Source organism: Xenopus laevis, chromosome 7S (genome assembly GCF_017654675.1).
Source record: "Xenopus laevis strain J_2021 chromosome 7S, Xenopus_laevis_v10.1, whole genome shotgun sequence".
In the NCBI taxonomy this organism is placed as follows: domain Eukaryota; kingdom Metazoa; phylum Chordata; class Amphibia; order Anura; family Pipidae; genus Xenopus; species Xenopus laevis.
Genome location: NC_054384.1, coordinates 29,292,427 through 29,311,369, shown reverse-complemented (window position 1 = coordinate 29,311,369; position 18,943 = coordinate 29,292,427). Strand labels below are relative to the sequence as shown.

The 18,943-nt window shown below is 37.4% G+C and overlaps 1 protein-coding gene across 4 annotated transcripts in view; it reads left to right on the top strand.

Annotated features, from left to right (window-relative positions):
- marchf8.S (membrane associated ring-CH-type finger 8 S homeolog) overlaps positions 1-18,943 on the top strand; it is a 153,343-nt gene that overhangs the window by 64,039 nt on the left and 70,361 nt on the right. For all 4 annotated transcript variants that reach the window (XM_018227543.2, XM_018227545.2, XM_041571087.1 and 1 more), the window contains exon 2: positions 7,827-7,992. In XM_018227543.2, coding sequence (XP_018083032.1) covers positions 7,900-7,992 — 93 coding nt within the window. In that variant the 5' untranslated portion in view covers positions 7,827-7,899. The remainder of the gene's footprint in view (positions 1-7,826; positions 7,993-18,943) is intronic.

The window sequence follows — 18,943 nt, the reverse complement described above, 5'->3', positions numbered from 1 at the left end:
TTCTCATTGACTTGAATGGGTTTAACCTATAAAAATAGTGGTGTAAATGGTGTAAAAAGATTATGTTAAATACTGTGTTCAGACAGCATAAAAGAAAATACACACATAAATTTGACATTTTATTTTACTTTTTACATCATTTTCCAGTGTAATTTTAAGCAGAAGCTCATTGGTGTATAGTTTGTTTTGTTTCGCAAATATGTAAAACTTCAAGGCACTAAAGAAAATGTCAAATAATAAACTAGGATCTTTGTACCAAAAGTGTAGATCTCTAGGGATGAGCAGTAGAAGCAAGAATATACACATGTAAATGAAAACTATAGATGGCATAGAATCAGCATATTTATCTTTTTTTCTGCAGTTTTATATTATTATTACCTTTAGAAAAATATCTCCCAAAACTGGTGACAGTTTAGGTGGATTTAGGAGCCTGAGGTTTCTTGTAGTTTAGGGGCATTAGTTTACATGTATCTAGAATTAGAAATAACACATCCTAGTGTTCTGAAAGGAAAGGTTATACATTCATCTTCTAAGTGCTGGAACAAATGAAGATAGCTTGGCATGACTGATGTGGAAGGTTAAAGGCTAAGTGACACAGGTTGTGTTTAGGGTTATAGAGTCACACAGCAGGCAATTAAAATAATGCCTAATAAGATGCATTGGATCAAGGCCATTATATTAAAATATATAAATAAATAAATTTAAAAAAAAAATGTTTGAGTGGTAGTAATATATGCATTTACAATTTGATATTGGACTTTGGTGCTTTTTCAGATTGTTTTGTACAACTTTGGGAATGTAGGCTCACAATGTCAAATAATCCCTCTGATAAAAGGTTAAAACTGGTGTCACATTTACCTACATAATTTGTATTCTCTTTTTATGACCATGAAGCAACACTATGCATTGTACTGTACAGTATAACATGTAACATATAAATCTTCATTCCTTTTATTTACAGTAGGTATGGGATCTGTTATCAAGAATGCTCGGGACCTGAGGTTTTCCGGATAACAGATCTTTCTGTAATTTGGATCTTCATACCTTAAGTCTACTAGAAAATCATTTCAAAATGTAATAAACGCAATAGGCTGGTTTTGCTTCAAATAGGGATTCATTATATTTTAGTTTGGATCAAGTACAATGTGCTGTTTTATTATTACAGAGAAAAACCGAATACATTTTAAAAATTTGGACTATTTGGATAAAATGGAGTCTATGGGAGATGGCCTTTCCATAATTCTGAACTTTCTTGATAAGGTTTTTGCATAACGTATCCCATACCTGTATTATATGTTTTTCTGTTAATAGTCCGTATCCAGGACCCTGAATTTACCTGCCCAGTCAGACATTGGAAGAATACTTATCTAGATAGGCATCGCGAGTCAATAAGTAAGGAAAAATAGTTGTTTTGGATCACTTCACCCTGTTTTTGTGCTCCTCTCTCACTACAATCTCTTCTTTTGCAACACAATTTAGTGTGAAGCCTGTCAGCTGCATTGAGACCACTGAGTCCAGTGATCCAGTCTTGTATATCAGACAGACTTTTCAAACCTAGATGGTTTAATGGTTTATTATGTTTTATGTTAAAGCTTCCACTGTCACCATGGAATTCATCTGCTATAAAAGGGGCTTTGCACAATTCAGAAGGACAGCTTTTGTGTTTTCAGCTGTACTCCGATAGTCTTGCTTTCTGTGGGTGACTGCATCCATCAGATTAACTTTTCAATAACCAATGTGATTTAACTGTAGCTAGATCAAAATCCTTTACCTCAAGTAGAATCAGCATGACAGTTTGGGATGTATTTGAACGCTCTGCTTGATCACGAGTTTGAGGGTTTTGGTGTCTAACCTGATCATTCTGTTACTTTTGTTAACCGAATAATTTTCCATAACACAGCTGGGCTCTGGTTTACTGGAAGGCATCGGACGTCAGTGGAGCACGTAAACTAATATTTATTGGAGCCTTCAATCACCGCACTTAGCATAAGTCTTCTTGTTGTATTACTGTATTTTTAAGGATCCAAACACACAGGTGCTTATTTCATGCTATTAGGAAGCATTTTTAATGCATCTTAAATGTACTGTAAATTGAGCAGTCATAAGTACATTAAGCAGTACTCAAACATTTATTCAGATACTTATAGTGCATTTGCATTTTTAAAGGACAGCTAAATCCTAAAAAATAATATGGATATAATTACCATATTAAATATACTGAGCTGAGTGATCCAGGCTTTCAAATTTATGATGGGGTTCACCATCTTGGATATTTGCGCACATACTCAGCGGCAGATTTATCAAGGGTCGAAGTGAATTCGAGGGTATTTTCTAAGTAAAAAAATTCGAAATTCAAAGTAATTTTTTGGATACGTCGACCATCGAATAGGATACTATGACTTCAAATTTACTTCAAATTCGAAGTAAAAATAGTTTGAATATTCGACCATTCGATAATCGAAGTACTGTCTCTTTTAAAAAACTTCGACTTCAATACTTCGCCAAATTAAACCTGCCGAAGTGCTATGTTAGCCTATGAGGACCTTCTACAACCATTTTCTAAGTCTTTACACATCAAAGTAAAATAGTTCGATCATATGCTAAAATCGTTTGAATCGTTCATTTTGTTCGTTTTATATCATGGCCTTTATATTTTATATTTACAGTATATTGTGAGTAGGTCTCTACGCTCAGGTAACCAACAGCTGCACAGAGCATGTGCTGGGAATCAGCAGGAAAAGAAGATGAGAAGCAAGTGGGGGCATTTTAATTACTGTGATTGCCTTCGTACAGAACCCCAAAACATTATGTGCAGCATTTCTACCCTACCTCCTTGTTAAGCTTTAGTTCTACTTCGAGTATTTTTCCTGAAGTCAGCTTTCACATTTTTTGTTATCATAGTATGTGATATGCCTGTGTTTTTTTCCACAGAGAGTAAAGCAGCTGTAAACACAATTATGATTGCTTTTTTTGAATGCAGGACAAAATCTTCATTTACTGACAGATTGTAACCAGAATAAATAGTATATTATAGTTATATGAGCTCCTGTGTGTGTTTTTCAGGTGAAACATTCATGATTAAAAACACATTTAGTCTTAACGGGTGATGTAATAAAAGAAAAGAGAGAAAAGCTTGCTATTGTTCTGGTAACCCATAGAAATCAGTGAGCTGGTAGCTTTAAAGGAGAAGGAAATGTCTGATTCATGGGAGCTGCCAAATGTTAGGGCACCCTCCAAGGATTGTAATGACTTACCTGATACCGCAGGCAAGGGGTAAGATATTTGGTTTTTAATTTTTATTACAGTTGGATTCTATCGTCGAAGGCCACCAAAACAGCCTCTGCTGTCCCCCATTCAATTAAATGTGAAATACTTTACAGCCCTAATGTCTGTTCTTTTCAGAAGGCTGAAAAAAGGCAATATAAGTGATACCACATATTTCCCATATACACTAGAGATTATGACCTATGTTCTATAGCCCTAACAGTTATAAAACCAGAATACAGCATCAGTGCTACACTGGCTTGTCCAGGAACCACCAGAGCAGTGACCTCAGGGGCCCTCCTCCTGAAGCTCCTCTCATGTAACCATGTCCCATGTAACCCCATCCTTCTCCTTAACTTGCAACTGTGATCTGAGGGCATGGGTGAGTGTCTACATGGTTGCTGCGCCAATGAAGTGAGTTGAGAAACTCTTCTCAGGCAGGCCCACTAGTCAAAATTTTTCAAACCTGGAAAAACCAGCGCAGAGATTGCAATTGCCTTCACTGACTTTGTGGACCCCCCTCGACACCCTCCAGCACATAAAGTTGAGTGAGTGGGGGAGGGGATGGCAGCAGCAAACGGCTTCAGAGTGCCCACATCGTCCATGGGGGTGGTGCCTGGGTCCCAGTCTGACCCTGTACCTTGATGTATATAATATTTTCATTTTTCATTTTATACTTATAGGAAGATACTTAATAGTATCTGGTTTATTGTTTTGTGTATCTCACACAGTTAAAGAGAGAGAAGATAATCAGTCTTCCCGTCTTTCCATACTTTAAGCACCACTATGACTTGCCCTGTACTTACCCTCCATTTACAGTAAACACTTTTATTTGTAATTCCCTACATTGATAATAAAAGCCAACTGATGATGATCACACAGAACAATATACGATAATAAAGTGCAATAAAGGCACAAGATGATTTCTCGTAGCTGTATAAATGGCAGTTTAAAGGGCAACCTACTGAGCAGAAAAGTCAGTATTTCAGATGTCGGCAATAAAAAACTGGAAAGTTACCTCAGTGAACGAATGAGGAACACTCAAGCCATATTATCAGAATGGCACCTCACGTACAAATGCTTAAGTTGTTGGGAATGTGATCTATAGAACTATCAGAAGCTAGAACTGCAGATCCATCATCTGAAAAAAACAGATAATATTCATTTTATATATTTATATTTTTCCTCATATCACCTAACCCTCTGGGTAATAAGGTAAGATCTCACAAAGAGTGAGATTAACACACATATTTCTTCTTAAAACATCGGGCTTAATTTACTAAAATGGGCCAAATACAAAGTACAGGTATGAGACCTGTTATCCAGAATGCTTGCGACCTGGGGTTCTCCAGGGTCTTTACATGATCTACCAGTAGATCTTTAGCTGGTGATCAGTAGATCTCAAGACACTGTCAACAATCAGCTTGTCTAAATCACCCTCCCATTTCATGCTTTTTAATCAGATATTTATTATGTTAAGGTTACATACGAAATAGTTGTTTGTTAAATATAGCAATGTACATTTTCCCATAAATCAATATTTAAGTAATATTTTCCATGGAACAGAATGCTAACAATGCTTTTATGGATGTAGATCATATTGGGACAACATCACTAGAAATAGACCTCACATTAGTAAAGTATGGGCACTCCTGCTTAAGTCTACTAAAAATCATTTCAACCGCTAATCTCCCTCATTTCAACAGTTTGCCTGATTTCCAATATTGGCCGAAACTGGGCGTTAGACATGTCAGTGACCTAATTATTGGAGAGTTGTTCATGTCATTAGAACAGCTACGTGAGAAGTTACTTCATCCTACTATTCAGCTTTATCGCTATCTGCAATTGCGACATGCCTTTAAGGCTCAATTTGGTTCCTTAACTGTCACTTGGGTAAGTTCGAAACTTGAATCTAGACTATGGGATCCGCAAACCAAGAAACTGCTCTCTAATATATATAGGCTACTCCTAGACCCAAATGTAGACCCATTTGCTAAGTCCTATCCTAAATGGTCTCAATATATCCCAGAACTTGATCATGAGAAATGGGAGGAGGCTACTGAGGGTATATATGGGTCTTTGATATCCACTCGGGACAAGATGATACAATTTAAGGCTATACACCAGCTATATGTTACTCCTCTTAGATTGAAACAAATGGGTAGGTCAGTGGATGGTAAATGTCATAGATGTCAAACCCTCGATGCAGGTTTCTTTCACATGGTGTGGGAGTGTGAGGTAGTTTCTCGCTTTTGGTCAGCGGTTGTCCAGTATTTAAGCCAAAATCTTGATCTCCCGGGAGTAAAATCCCCGGTGGTGTGTCTTTTAGGGGTGGTGGAGGAATTGGTGCCTCTGAACAAGACCAGGAATCTATTACGGGCTACACTCTTTTATGCCACAAAGCTGGTGGTGATGAGGTGGATGAGTCCACATCCTCCCACTATCAAACAATGGCGGGATTTGATAAATAAAACGCTACCGCTTATTAAATTGACCTACATTGCTAGAGGTTCACCCACAAAGTTTGATAGAATTTGGACCTCCTGGGTCGATGCCAATCCCGGAATCTCACTCCCAGACTCACCACAATAGAGGAGAGGATTCATTATGTTTGATCTGCATATGCTGTGATACTGACTTGTATATGTACTAATGTCTCGGTGCACAACCTTGTATGTGTCTGTTTTTGTTGTGTGTTTTAAAAACCAGAAATAAACATCTTTAAAAAAAAAAAAATCATTTCAACATGAATTAAACTCAGTAGGACTGTTCTGCCTCCAATAAGAATGAATGATATCTTGTTAGGATCAAGTTAAAGGTACTATTTTATTATTGCAGAGAAAAAGAAAATAATTAAAAAAAAGTAAATAATTTGATTAAAGTGGAGTCTATGGGAGATGGCCTTCCTGTAATTTGGAACTTTCTAGATAATGGATTTCCAGATAACAGATCCCATACCTTTAATAATCACTGTTTATAAATGTTACATTAAAGATGTTCATCAATGTTCATTGATATAAAGCAGTTTAGACTTTAAAATTAGTTTAAAAGAACAGTAACACCAAAAACAGAAAGTGTATCATAGTAATTAAAATATAATGTATTGTTGCCCTGCACTGGTAAAACTGATGTGTTTGCTTCAGAAAAACTATTATAGTTTATATAAACAAGTTACTGTGTAGCCATGGGGGCAGCCATTCAAGCTGGAAAGAAGGAGATGCACAGGTTACATAACAGATTAAACACCATTGTATTGCACAGAGCGTATCTGTTATCTGCAATATAACCTGTGCCTTTTCTAATTTTTTTCCAGCTTGAATGGCTGCCCCCATGGCTACACAGTAGCTTGTTCATATAAACTATAGTTGTATTCCTGAAGCAAAAACACACACCTTTTACCAGTGCATGGTAACCGTAAATGATATGTTAATTACTTTCATTCTTTGGTGTTACTATTCATTTAATGCAGAAATATACTAGCAATAAGATTAATAACACCGGGGACTCTGCAGCTCAGATAGAATGAGAGCATCATGTGGAGTCTATGGAAGATGGCCTGTAATTGGGAACGTTCTGGATAATGGGTTTCCGGATAACAGCTCCCAAAACTGGACAAAAAACAGTTATAAAATGCTTTGCTTTTTGTCCACACATTTATTTTACTCTGGTTATATGTGTCCACTATTTTCAGATGAAAATCTTTGTGTGGTGTGGAGTGCCAAGATTTGGGCTTGGACATTGGAGGGAATCAAGTATTATCCTTCACACTTGGGTTATACACAAGTAGACCGCAAATGATGTGTCTTATATGTGTCCCACAGGTGCTCCGTCCTAAGCACCAAATAATCCAACAGATATCGCAAGTGAGGGGAACAGAAGGACAGGCTAAGAATCACTGCTTAAGTGCAACTTTATTGCAACCCACTCGGAAATCAAGTGGTGACATAATATGACTGGGACAATGATGTAATGGGGGCAAGAATAGGCTTACTGGGGCAGGAAATTGGCAGATCTGGTGGGTTAATAGCTTCCCATGATAAAGAGTGGCCACATTGGGTAATTATATCTCCCCATGCCTCAGCTGTTTCACAATCCTGGAATGTCCGTTCTGCTGCAAATTATCTGGTTATCTCTGATACAACAAAATGAGTCATTTGTGAGTAACTTTATATTAAACAAAAGTCCATCCCAGTTCTGTATGGTGCACCTCTTGTTGCTAAACTGATTCCATGAAACAGACAGCAGTATCAATTTTTCAACTTGGACTTCAGTCAACAATCAAATTATTGTGTTATGCTAGAATCTAGATAAGGCTTGTCAAGTTCTAACCCTTTGCTGTTTTGTCATCATCTATATTACGTCTTTCCTGTTTTTACAACATATTTTCATCCTTCTTTCCTGATCAGGAAGTAAAAATAGTATATTCAAATTCTTGTTTCAGCTAGAATGTGTTTGTTAGAGACACAGCTTTTGCTTGAACATAGACATTGTACATTGATTTCAGCTGGCACACTATCTGTTAAAAGAACTGCCCTAGTTTATACGTTTTTTGTTTGTTTCAGAAACAAGGACAAATGTTCAAAATGGGAAGTGGGAAAAGAATTTCATCTGAAAAGGACTGAGTGGGGGGCTGGGATGTTGAACATGCATCAAATCTCGATCATACCACCTCGAGACTTCACCTCCTCAAGAATCTCAAAGAACAAATCAAAGGAAAGAGAAGATCAGGTAGGATTACCTGTGGCCCTTGTTTTCTCAATGCACCCATAACATATATTCAATTCATAGTTAGAAATATATCTTCCAAGCAAGAAACAATTGTGCAGTATGTCCAGTTATTGGAAATAAATGTTATAATATATTTTCAATGATTTTTAACAAATTATCAGAATATTATTAAAAATGTATTTGTTTAACCGTAAACATTTATTACAGTTGTGTCATAATGTTGCTAATTATGAGCAGTGACTTCGAAAATCTTGGCAAACGCTACCTTTCTTGGTATGTATGTGCAAGTGTGATGGGTCTGTCTCCTGTTAACATGCCTAAGGGTCAGGGCACACAGGCAGATTCGGGGAGATTAGTTGCCCGACAAAAAAAATCTCCTCTTCTTCAGGGCGACTAATCTCCCCGAACTGCCTCCCTTGCCTTCCCACCAGCTAAAATGTAAATCGCCGGTGGGATGACACTCGGATCGATTTGTTTTCCGAAGTCGCCCGAACGAATTGCTCCGAGTGCCATCCTGCCGGCGATTTACATTCTAGCCGGCGTAAAACAGGCTGAGGTCGGGGGCAGGCTGAAGACAATAACAAGTCCGTATGGCAGGCCGAGGTCGGAGGCAGGCTGATGGCAGAGGGTAGTCCAGTAAACAAGCCGAGGTCAATTACCAGGAGATCCAACAAAGAGCAGGTAATGGGAACTGGAGCGGAGATCAGAGGCACTAAGAAGGAACAGGGAACCGGACAAGGACTCTTGAACAAGGCAGGAATCAGGAACAAGGCAGGAATCAGGAACAAGGCAAGGTAATATCAGGTCTGTAGAAACAGGCTGTGATGCTTAATGATCAAGTACTTGGGTATGGTTTGCAACAGGCTTATAAAGCCCCTTAATTGGTAAGCTACACACACCTGCGTTTGATGAAGGAAGGGGAGTTGAGCAAACACCTAAGGAAACCAGAGTGTCTATTTGCGTAGAATACAATCCCAAGAATCTCCAGTGGCTCAGTGAGGTAATGCAGGAATTTGAAAGTATATAGTTCAGAGTTTGATTCCAGATAGTTCTTGACAATGTGCCTGTCATCAAAATGTTCTGTTTTGCGCAAATAAATAAATGCAAAGAGCAATTCAACTGGCTGTGATAGAGAATAACATATGTGTGCCCCTTGCCAGACCATTTCAGAAACCTCTGTCTGATAACAATCTGGACATGCCTGAGCTATATCAATGGTGGCGATATATGCCCCCATGGTACTAGTTTACAAATAGTGCCAGACACAGATTATCTTAAACAGGAAGAACCAAGGACAGAAGGACCAGTAACATCAAATAAATTTAAAAAAAAATTGTTAGTATACAACGAAAAATAAACACCAGCACAAATTAACTTTTAAATTGCAAAGCCTTTATTAAGAAATAACTTGCCGAAACTCCACTTCTGCTCCTCTTCAAAAAAGGTGACAGGGCGACCATCCATCCTGCGGTGCTCGATTTCTCCTCCCTGGCGTGAGGGGATCAGCAGTGAATCAGGCAAGCACCCTGACGCACTGAATGGTTCAACTTAGCATTTGCTTTATTCCCTTTACAGTGTAACTGTTTGCTAGGAGGAGGGTGGAGGGGTTAGTGAGAGTATCGCTGGGAGTAGCAGGACTGCTTTGGCTTGTGGCTGTCTGTGGAGACGTTGGACTCAGGGACTGAGAGGAGTTCGATAAGATAGCTGGGATATGTGTCGGGAGTGCTGGAAGGGCTTCACGCCTTTGCCTGGCAGAGTGCATGTGGTAGGGATCAGTAAAGCTGCAGAAATATCTGTGGGAGACCCCATGTTCCCCCCAAACTCGTGATCTTTCCCATAAAAAATAAGGAAACACTCGCACTCTGCCAGGCAAAGGCGACCACAGGCAGAGGTGCGAGAGGCAAGTGAGCAGCAGCATTTGAGTGCCAGGGAGGGAACAGACTCAGTCCGTTTGATCACTTCCCCTGTGGCAGTTGCAGTGTGAGAGGGAAGTGGGGAGGGAGCTCCTTGTGCGCTGTTTGCCAGTGAGGACTCGCAGTCTCGTGTCTCGGCGGTATGAGCTTAGCGCTGATCTCTGCGCCTCTGTACAATGAGTGAGCTTTGTGCATGTGCTGGCCTGTTCCCCTTGGTCTCTAATCCTTTCCTGCAGCCCCTGAGCTCGGATTCAGGCAAAGGCGACCACAGGCAGCAGAGATCCCACGCTAGGAGGCTGAAGAAGAGCTGGAGAAGGAGATGGGGGCAGAGGACATGCTCTCCGTAGAATAGCCAGGCAGGAGAAATCGAGCACCGCAGGATGGATGGTCGCCCTGTTGACTTTTTTGAAGAGGAGGGGAAGCAGAATTTCTGTAAATTATTTCTTAATAAAGGCTTTTCTATTTTAAAGTTTTATTTGTCTTAGTGTTTTTTTTTCGTTGTATACTAACAAATTTTTTTGAAATTTTTTTGATGTTACTGGTCCTTTAACAAAGAGACATGGAGCTGTTATTGATAGTCCATTAGATTTGGACAGTAAAACATGATAAATATTTTCCGCACTTGTGCCCCTATTCCAAGATGCTTCCTGCTTTCTCTATTGCCTATCCTAGATCCAGTCCTGAACTAAGAACAAAAAAAAAGAAGCAAAGAGATTTCTTACTATGTCAGGTGGAAGCATGAACAGTGCCGGAAATTAGATTTTGAGCTTTGCCTAGTGCCATTCTAACTGAATGAGTCCATTAACAGCACTGTCCTAATGGAATAGGCTTGTTTAATTCCCTAACAAGAAAATAAAAAAAATCAAAGTGCAAAAGGGTGAATCATGAGGGAAATGAGACTGGGATCGAGATACAGGACAGACTGTTAGATTTCCAAATGCAGCTTTAAAAAAGGATTCAATATATATGAAGCGTGTTGTGAATAAAGCATGCCTTTATGTTGGAATAATTGGAAACCCTGTGGCAGATCACAAAGGAAAACACAGATGACCAGTAAGCGAGTAGGTACCATTGAAAGATTTATTTCATATCCATAATTGTCATGGTAACTGCATTTTGTACAAGTAGCATTTTTTATGGCTGCTGGAACAAGTTTGCATGCTCTCGAAACATTACATAGATGGGAAGCTTAAAACCTCCTTTATGGATGGAATTGTGTTAGCACAAGCAACTGAACCATTCCTCTGAATGAAATCTGAGATCAATGCTGTGAAAATGACCAAACATTTAACTTTTCAGCATTCTGACATTTTAAGGCCTTTACTTGATAGGCATGATATTCTTTTCTTTTCACCTTTCTATGTCAATTTAACAGAAAACCCACTAATGTGAATAAATGTTATTCTGTTGGACTGATCGATAAAACACTAGTACAGATATGGGACCCGTTATCCGGAATTCTTGGGACCTGAGGTTTTCCGAATAACAGATATTTCAGTAATTTGGATCTTTATACCTTAAGTCTACTAGAAGATCATGTAAACATTAAATAAACCCTAAAGGCTGGATTTGCTTTCAATAAGGATTACTTATATTTTAGGATCAAGTACAAGGTACTGTTTTATTAATAAAATCATTTAAAAAAATTGGATGAAATGGAGTCTATGGGAGACAGCCTTTCTGTAATTTGAAGCTTTCCGGATAATGGGTTTCCAGATAACTGATCCCATATAAATTACACTGCAGTTACCTAAAGCAACCAATCAGATCTTTTCTTTCCTTGTATAACTTTTAGTAGAAAGTTTCAGTTTAATTGCGGATTTGTTTCTATTGGCAACATCTCATCTGTTACTATATGAGCTCTTGTATAAGGAAATAAATTATGAGTTTTCTCAAGTGGCTACCACTGAGAATGATTACAAACCCATTTATTAAGGTGTATTATTCACTTTCATGAAAATGCACTTAACCAGGTGCTGTTTCCTCTGTGTTACATCAGAGTAAGGCTGCCTAATGTAAAATTGTTGCTATTATCATGGCTTATAAAAGAAAGAAATCATTATTCTTTATATATTAGAAATAATTATTTGAATCATAGAGTTAAAGATGATAGTACTATGGCAATAACATGCATTTTGAGGAAGGCAGACATGGTGGCTATTTTGTGGATATAATTGAGCTTGGTATACCACCAAGGAGTGGAATAAATAAATTAGTGGCTGTCATTTTTCAGAAAGACCCAGTGTAAAAATTACTACAGTCCTGCTCAAATGGCTGCCATTTAAACTGACATTTTATGGAACAGAAATATAGGGTTAAATTTATCAAAGAGTGAAGTTCCGCCACTAGAGTGAAATTCCACAGCTCTCAATTAATTTCTATGGGATTTTGAAAGGCATATTTATCAATGGGTGAAAGTGAAAATTCACCCTTTGATAAATACACCTATAAAAATCCCATAGAAATGAATGGAGAGTGGCGGAATTTCACTCTAGTGGCGGAACTTCACTATTAACTTCACTCTTTGATAAATATACCCCATAGAGTGTAATAGGGCTACTATGTGGGTAAAGAATCAAGCAATGGTACAGGTATGGGATCCGTTATCCGGAAACCCATTATCCAGAAAACTAAGAATTACGGAAAGGCCATCTCCCATAGATTACATTTTATCCAAAAAAAATCCAAATTTTAAAAAGTGATTTCCTTTTCCTCTGTAATAATAAAACAGTAGCTTGTACTTGATCCAAACTAAGATATAATTAATCCTTATTGGAAGCAAAACCAGACTATTGGATTACATGATTTCTAGTAGACCTAAGGTACAAATTACGGAAAGATCCATTACCTGGAAACCCCCAGGTCCCGAGCATTCTGTATAAAAGGTCCAATACCTGTATATGGAAATAAAAAAAAAAATATATAAAATAATATAATTTAAATATATAAATAAAAAAAGATATATAAAAAGATCCCCCTGGGGATCGAAACGTCGATGAAATAAAATTAACCACTTGAAGAAAAATCCTGGTGTGCGTCAGCATTTGTGAGTGGATATACTAATTTTTTCCTGTTCAGCACCCAGGTATTCGTACTTACAGTGTGTGCCCAAGCCTTTGCACATATATATATATATATAGTTAATAGGCTTAAAACATGATTCTTTTTGTCCTACTGTGGAAATCAGTCAATGTGTGTCCTTTTAGATCAATAGATGCTGCTGATTAATTGCTGCAAGTTACTAGACTTGCAGCAAACTTTGCACCTTTTTTATATTATGCCCTTTGTTCCTTCCAACTCAGCAGTGGGGAAATTACTTCTTGATTTCTCTGTTGAGCCGCCAAGACCAGGTACCAATTTATAGATTCCAGACAGAGGTCCATTATTTATTTTTGTAAACAAGAGAGACATGTTACCCATTGTTGAGAGTAGAAAGCCCTGACTTATGACTCATGAGAACCACTGTGACTTGAAAATATGGAATATGCATCAACTTCAGGGGGAAGACAGTGTGGGGAGATTAGTCGCCCGCAGTAGAGGAGATTTGTCACTGGGCGAATAATCTCCCCGTTTGCCACCACCCTAAGGCACCAGTGTTCCTCTTGTGTTTGAAATAATGGAAAGACATTGCCCTGTTTGATCACTGCTGATTGTTAAGCATGTTTTTAAGATACATGTTGCAGTTTTATATATACAACATGTGCCATTGGCTTATGACTTGTAGGAGCTTAACATGACTAAATATATCTCAGAAGACACAATAGCCATTCATGGGTTCCAAGGTCCTTCCGTAAGCCTACGGAAAGACTTTCTGTGCCTTATACAACCGATATTGGCAAATAATAGCTTGCACATGAACTGATAACAGTTAGAAACAACGTAAGTTTTGGAGACATTGACAAAGATATTTTAAAATGTGTTCAAGTGGCTTTTTCTCTTTTGGATCAACCTGTACATTTAGTATAGTATAATTTTAATTTGACAAAAAGAACGAGTGGGGTGCTATGACTCAAAGTCATACCAATAAACAAAAGAAGCCAAGGGATCGCACACAGAAAAATAGTGTGACTTTTTCTACATTTTACCCCTGATGAAGACCACCTTTTGCATTTGAAATGTGTTGGGCTATTTTATGATGTAATTGTTTATAAAGTTATAAAGATGTTTGTATTTTTATTTTCGGAGTGTGCAATCCTCTTTGTTTAATTGATTTGGGATCATTTGTGGGCTAATTCCAGTGGATTGACACCTCATTTATTTTTTTAGGGTGTGCATTTCTCATGCATGTTACTATTAAAATCATACCAGGACCAAGGTTAATAATATTAAAAAGGGTAACAAGCATTTAAGTTACAGTTTCCAGGACTTTGGTTCCATTTGTTTTAGGGGAACACCATGAAGTACTAGGGAAGCCCAGTATAACAAACCAGTTTGGTTAAGGTTTTTGGACATTTCTAAAATGTTAGCTTAGTGGCCATATTATTTGTACCACTGTTGTCAACATAAGGTGGAAAATAGATTCCATTTGCATTAGCTGCATCTTAACACAGTTCTGAAGAAGGAGAGTGAGTCAAAAAATATCTGTATTTGGTTGTGCCCTCTCATTAAAAACGTCATTATTTTACTTGGCTGACTGTCCAAGATGATTGCATGCCTGTCCGCTAATTTACTGGATGTAACATTCTATTCCTTACCCCCCCTCCCCTCTTTCTTTTTCTTTCTCTTAGCTTTCTCCCTGTTCTCTCTCTTTATTGTTCTTAACTCTGTCTGTTATGTTTAAAATTCTAAATAAAAAACTTTTAAAAAAAAAAAAAAAAACGTCATTATTTTATTTCAGAAATGTTGTTGTAATTTACTCTATTTTATTCATATGCCCTCACAAGCATAACTTTTACTCTTGCCTATACAGAAGAGGCGTGTGGGGTGCAGGGGTTTATAATCCATGAGTACAAATAAAAAATATATATGGAATAATTTTACAATCCTACCTGTAAGAAGTAATTAGACATAATGTAGGCAGATTGAATGAAGTCATTAAAATTGGCCTTTATAGGTCCATGTAGGCAATAAGGGGGGTGGTTACCAGACCCTGCATCAGATGTGGAGCCAAATTGGAGTTTCCAGGTTTTGCAGTTAAACTACTATGCCCAGGCTATGTCACATTGTGGCTTACAGTATAGGTAGATAAGTTTGCCTTCCAAGGGTAGAAATTTCAAACCAGAATTAATAAGAAACTGCAAGTAGTGGTGTACAGGGTATAATAATAGCTGTGTATTAGTGTGATTAGGAACGTGCACAACGATTTTCTTTTTTTGTAATGTTTTACGAACCTACGTTTTTTGAGTTTATGTTGCATGCAATTAAGACATGATTAATCTGTGCTATTTTTCTTTCCAGTAGGCCACATACTGTTCTGCAAGACTAGGTCTTTTGGGAATATAATATTGGCATAGAATAGGCACATATAACAATGTACATTAGATAGCTGACAGTTCACTTCATTACTGATAATAACATGTTATTGTTTTCTGAAAGTTCCCTCTCTTATGAAGAGGGAATGTAATCTTGTGAACTTCAGCTAGCGCGATACGTCTTTTAAGACAGTACAGTGTATCACATCACAGCTTGAAAGTACTGTAAGACTTGTGCGGAGTTTGAAGCTGGTTTACAAAAGGAATTTTCTTTCATTTCATTTCACTGTTTCCAGAGGCCAAAATCAATGCTGTTATAAATTGAGAGCAAGCTAAACAATGCTCAAGAGAACTCATTTTCATGAGTTCATATAAACCTTCCACAAACAACTTCCAGTTTTCTGATGAAAACCCCAATAAACCTTTTAAAACAGGTTGTACTGCTGTTTGAAAAGGATTCTCCTGCAACCAAATGTTTATAAATGGGCATTTTAGAAATATTACCATATTCTACATGTTTGACAATTGATGCATTGTAGTGCAGGAACATATGAGCAGAAGTGGCTGTAAAGATTGATGATACCAGGAGACGGTTCCTAGGGTGTTCTTGTATCCTATATAATAAAGTTGAAGTGTCTCTGCGTCCAGTCCCTGTGTCCGTGGGATTGCGCTACTGCGCATGTGCCCCACGGACCTTCTCTGGCGGCCTATGTTCTAGCGCCCGTTAATTTAACGGGCTTAATGTCTAGTCTGTATATAATTTAATAGGTTCTTAAAGGCGAAAGAAAGTCACAATCATTTGCCTTATACCCAGAGAGCGTGCTCCTGTTAGCAGAAAACCGCCCAGGCCCGGGGTTCTTATCAGCAAGCACCACAGAACCATTCTCTACTTTCCTTTCTTCTTTCTTCAATATCCAAGGGCTGACGCATGCTTAGCATAGAGAAAAAGTTGACTTTTATTTTTTAAATTATGCTAAAGTTACGCATGTGAACCCATGTGAAGAAACAAAAAGCATGAAGAGGATCTGTCTATGGTGCTCATTGGCAGAACAATTTTCTAGTGCAGGTGCCCTGGCCTGGAATAACTTTTGCCACCCCCAAGGATTTTTGCCTTTCCTTCTGCTTTAATATAGTTTTCCTGCTTACATTTTAAAAGCCAGATCTTGCTTCCAGGTGAAAACCAGGGTGTAGTGCATGTATTTAAAAAATATAGATCATGTTAAACATTATTAAGAATCAATGACACATTTTATAAAGCACAAAATCATAGACAATTAAAATCCAATTCCAGTTAAAGGATAAGGTAACATGACCAATAAACAATTGTCTCCTCTCTTAAACCCTTGTTTGCTGTAATGCACATATATGCAATTTTTTATTTTAGATAAGTACCATATATATCATAAGGGTAATATATATCACCAAATGTACCGTCATTTCCACAAAAGATTAAGCGACATACCAACCAAAATCTGAGCAATGTTTTGTATATTCAAATTTAAGAAAAAAATGTTGCATTCAGGTTTCAAGAGGTTTAAAAATACATGACTTTAACGGTTTAGATTTGATTTAGCTGCAAATGTAGGATTCGTCCGATCCTGGATTCATTGCATAAATATATATATTATATATACAGTATATTCATCATATACAAAACATATTCAAATAATTTAGCTAAATAAATTCAATTCATGCACAAAAAACAAAAAAAGAAATTCAATACAGACAGTTGCCAGGTGTTCCTGTTCACATTATGATCAATATCTCCATCTTCCAACAAAACCCTTGATTCGTGTAAAATGCTATTTCAAATGCATTATTTATACAAGACTGTCTGTATCCTCAAGCTATTAACTGATTTCCAAAAATTTTCACAAACTGATATTTGGCTCCCCAAATGGAGAGGGGCAGTGAAAATGCACTTAAAATAAGAAAGAGTATACTGGGGAAAGAAGAGAGTGTTTAAAGGGTTAAGTTAATGATGAAACGGTGTAATTGCGATTGGTCTTTTTGTAGTTTGCAATTATTTCGCTTTTTGTTCAGCAGCTCTCCAGTTTGGCATTTTAGAAGCTATTTGGCTGAAACCTGGAAAGAGTCAAAACAGGAAGACAAATAATTCAAAAACTATAAATAATAAAACATGAAGACCAACTAAAGATTTGCTAAGATTGGGCCATTCTATAACTTATTAAAAACATATTAAAAGTTAACTGAAAGCTGAACCATGTCTTTAACAAAGTAAGGATATAAAATGGAGACAAAATGGAAATTAAAGAAGCAGAGGAAATTGAGTAGATAATGCTTAGAGATGGGGTAAAAAGAGAGACTGTGTTAAGTGGGCATGTGTCTGTTCAAAAGAACATGCAAGACCAAAAAATACATCTCTTCATCCTGAAAGGACAGTTATGTACTTGTTAAGGATGGAGTAGGCTTTGTTTGTTAAATTTATAACTTATAATTATACATTTCCATAACAGAATTGGATGCCAATTGAAGTGCATGGGCTGAAATCCATCCTGCCACATTGTAGGCGTACTTGGCTTTGTTTGACTATGGGAATTTGGCTGCAACCGCTTCAGCAACTTACTCTGAAAAATAGAACATTACAGCATAAGCAGACTCTTCTGGAACTTGTTTGATCCCACTGGGAGTATTTGCACATTGGTGAATAATTATTAAACTGGATCCCTTTTTGTATAATTCGTTACATATGCTTGATATGCATATTCATGGAGATGTGATTTGGGTGAAGATCTCAGCAATCTTTGAAGATGCTTATTTCATATGTTATTATTTGGGAGGAACAATTTGTAAGGCACCTCCAGTAATTGTAATTGCTTATCTCAGACCCCGGTTTACACCCCCTTAACTGGAAAATGCATCTTCTTGTCATCTGTCCTAGGGATCCCTTGCAGCTGGAGTTGGGGGCTATATTCCAGCACCTTGGCCCTTTTTTGACAGGCCTGTATAGACTGCAGCAGTTGAGTAGTAAATTTTTGGATCCCTTGCAGCTGGTCTGGGTCTGCTGTGCACAGCAGCATAAAATTTTAGCTTAAACACTATGGGTATATTTATTATGCTGTGTAGAATGAAATTCGCCAAACAAATGGTTTAAAAAGCTGTGTAAAATAAATTGTGAAGGTATTGTGAAGGAATTGTATTGCGTTTATTATGTAACCAATATTGTAGACTGCCTACCTTTTTTTTTCCTTGTTGGCAGCTAGGACCAATTGCACAAATGTTCCCCTGATTGTGCAAAAATATTTGCATTTGCTCTAAATTCTTAAACAATGAATCGTAATCTTGAACATTTTCTGTTGCCAGGTTGGTCAGAATGCAGCAGTGAGCTCAGAGCTAACATGCCAAAGATCAGTTTTATGGAAAGCATGAGGAAATTTGAAAATGTGGGGGAAATTCTCTACTACAAACCTGGTTTGAATGCTTGTGAAATATTTAAAAGGCTAGAAGTACATAGAAATTAACAATCTATATAATATCAATTATTACCTAAATCTATCCAGGATTTATATGGTAGTTCTATTTTATTATATTTTTTTTATAGGTAAAGCTGTATTTATTTCATGAACAATAAACATTAACAAAACAATAAACAATTCCATTCCAAAT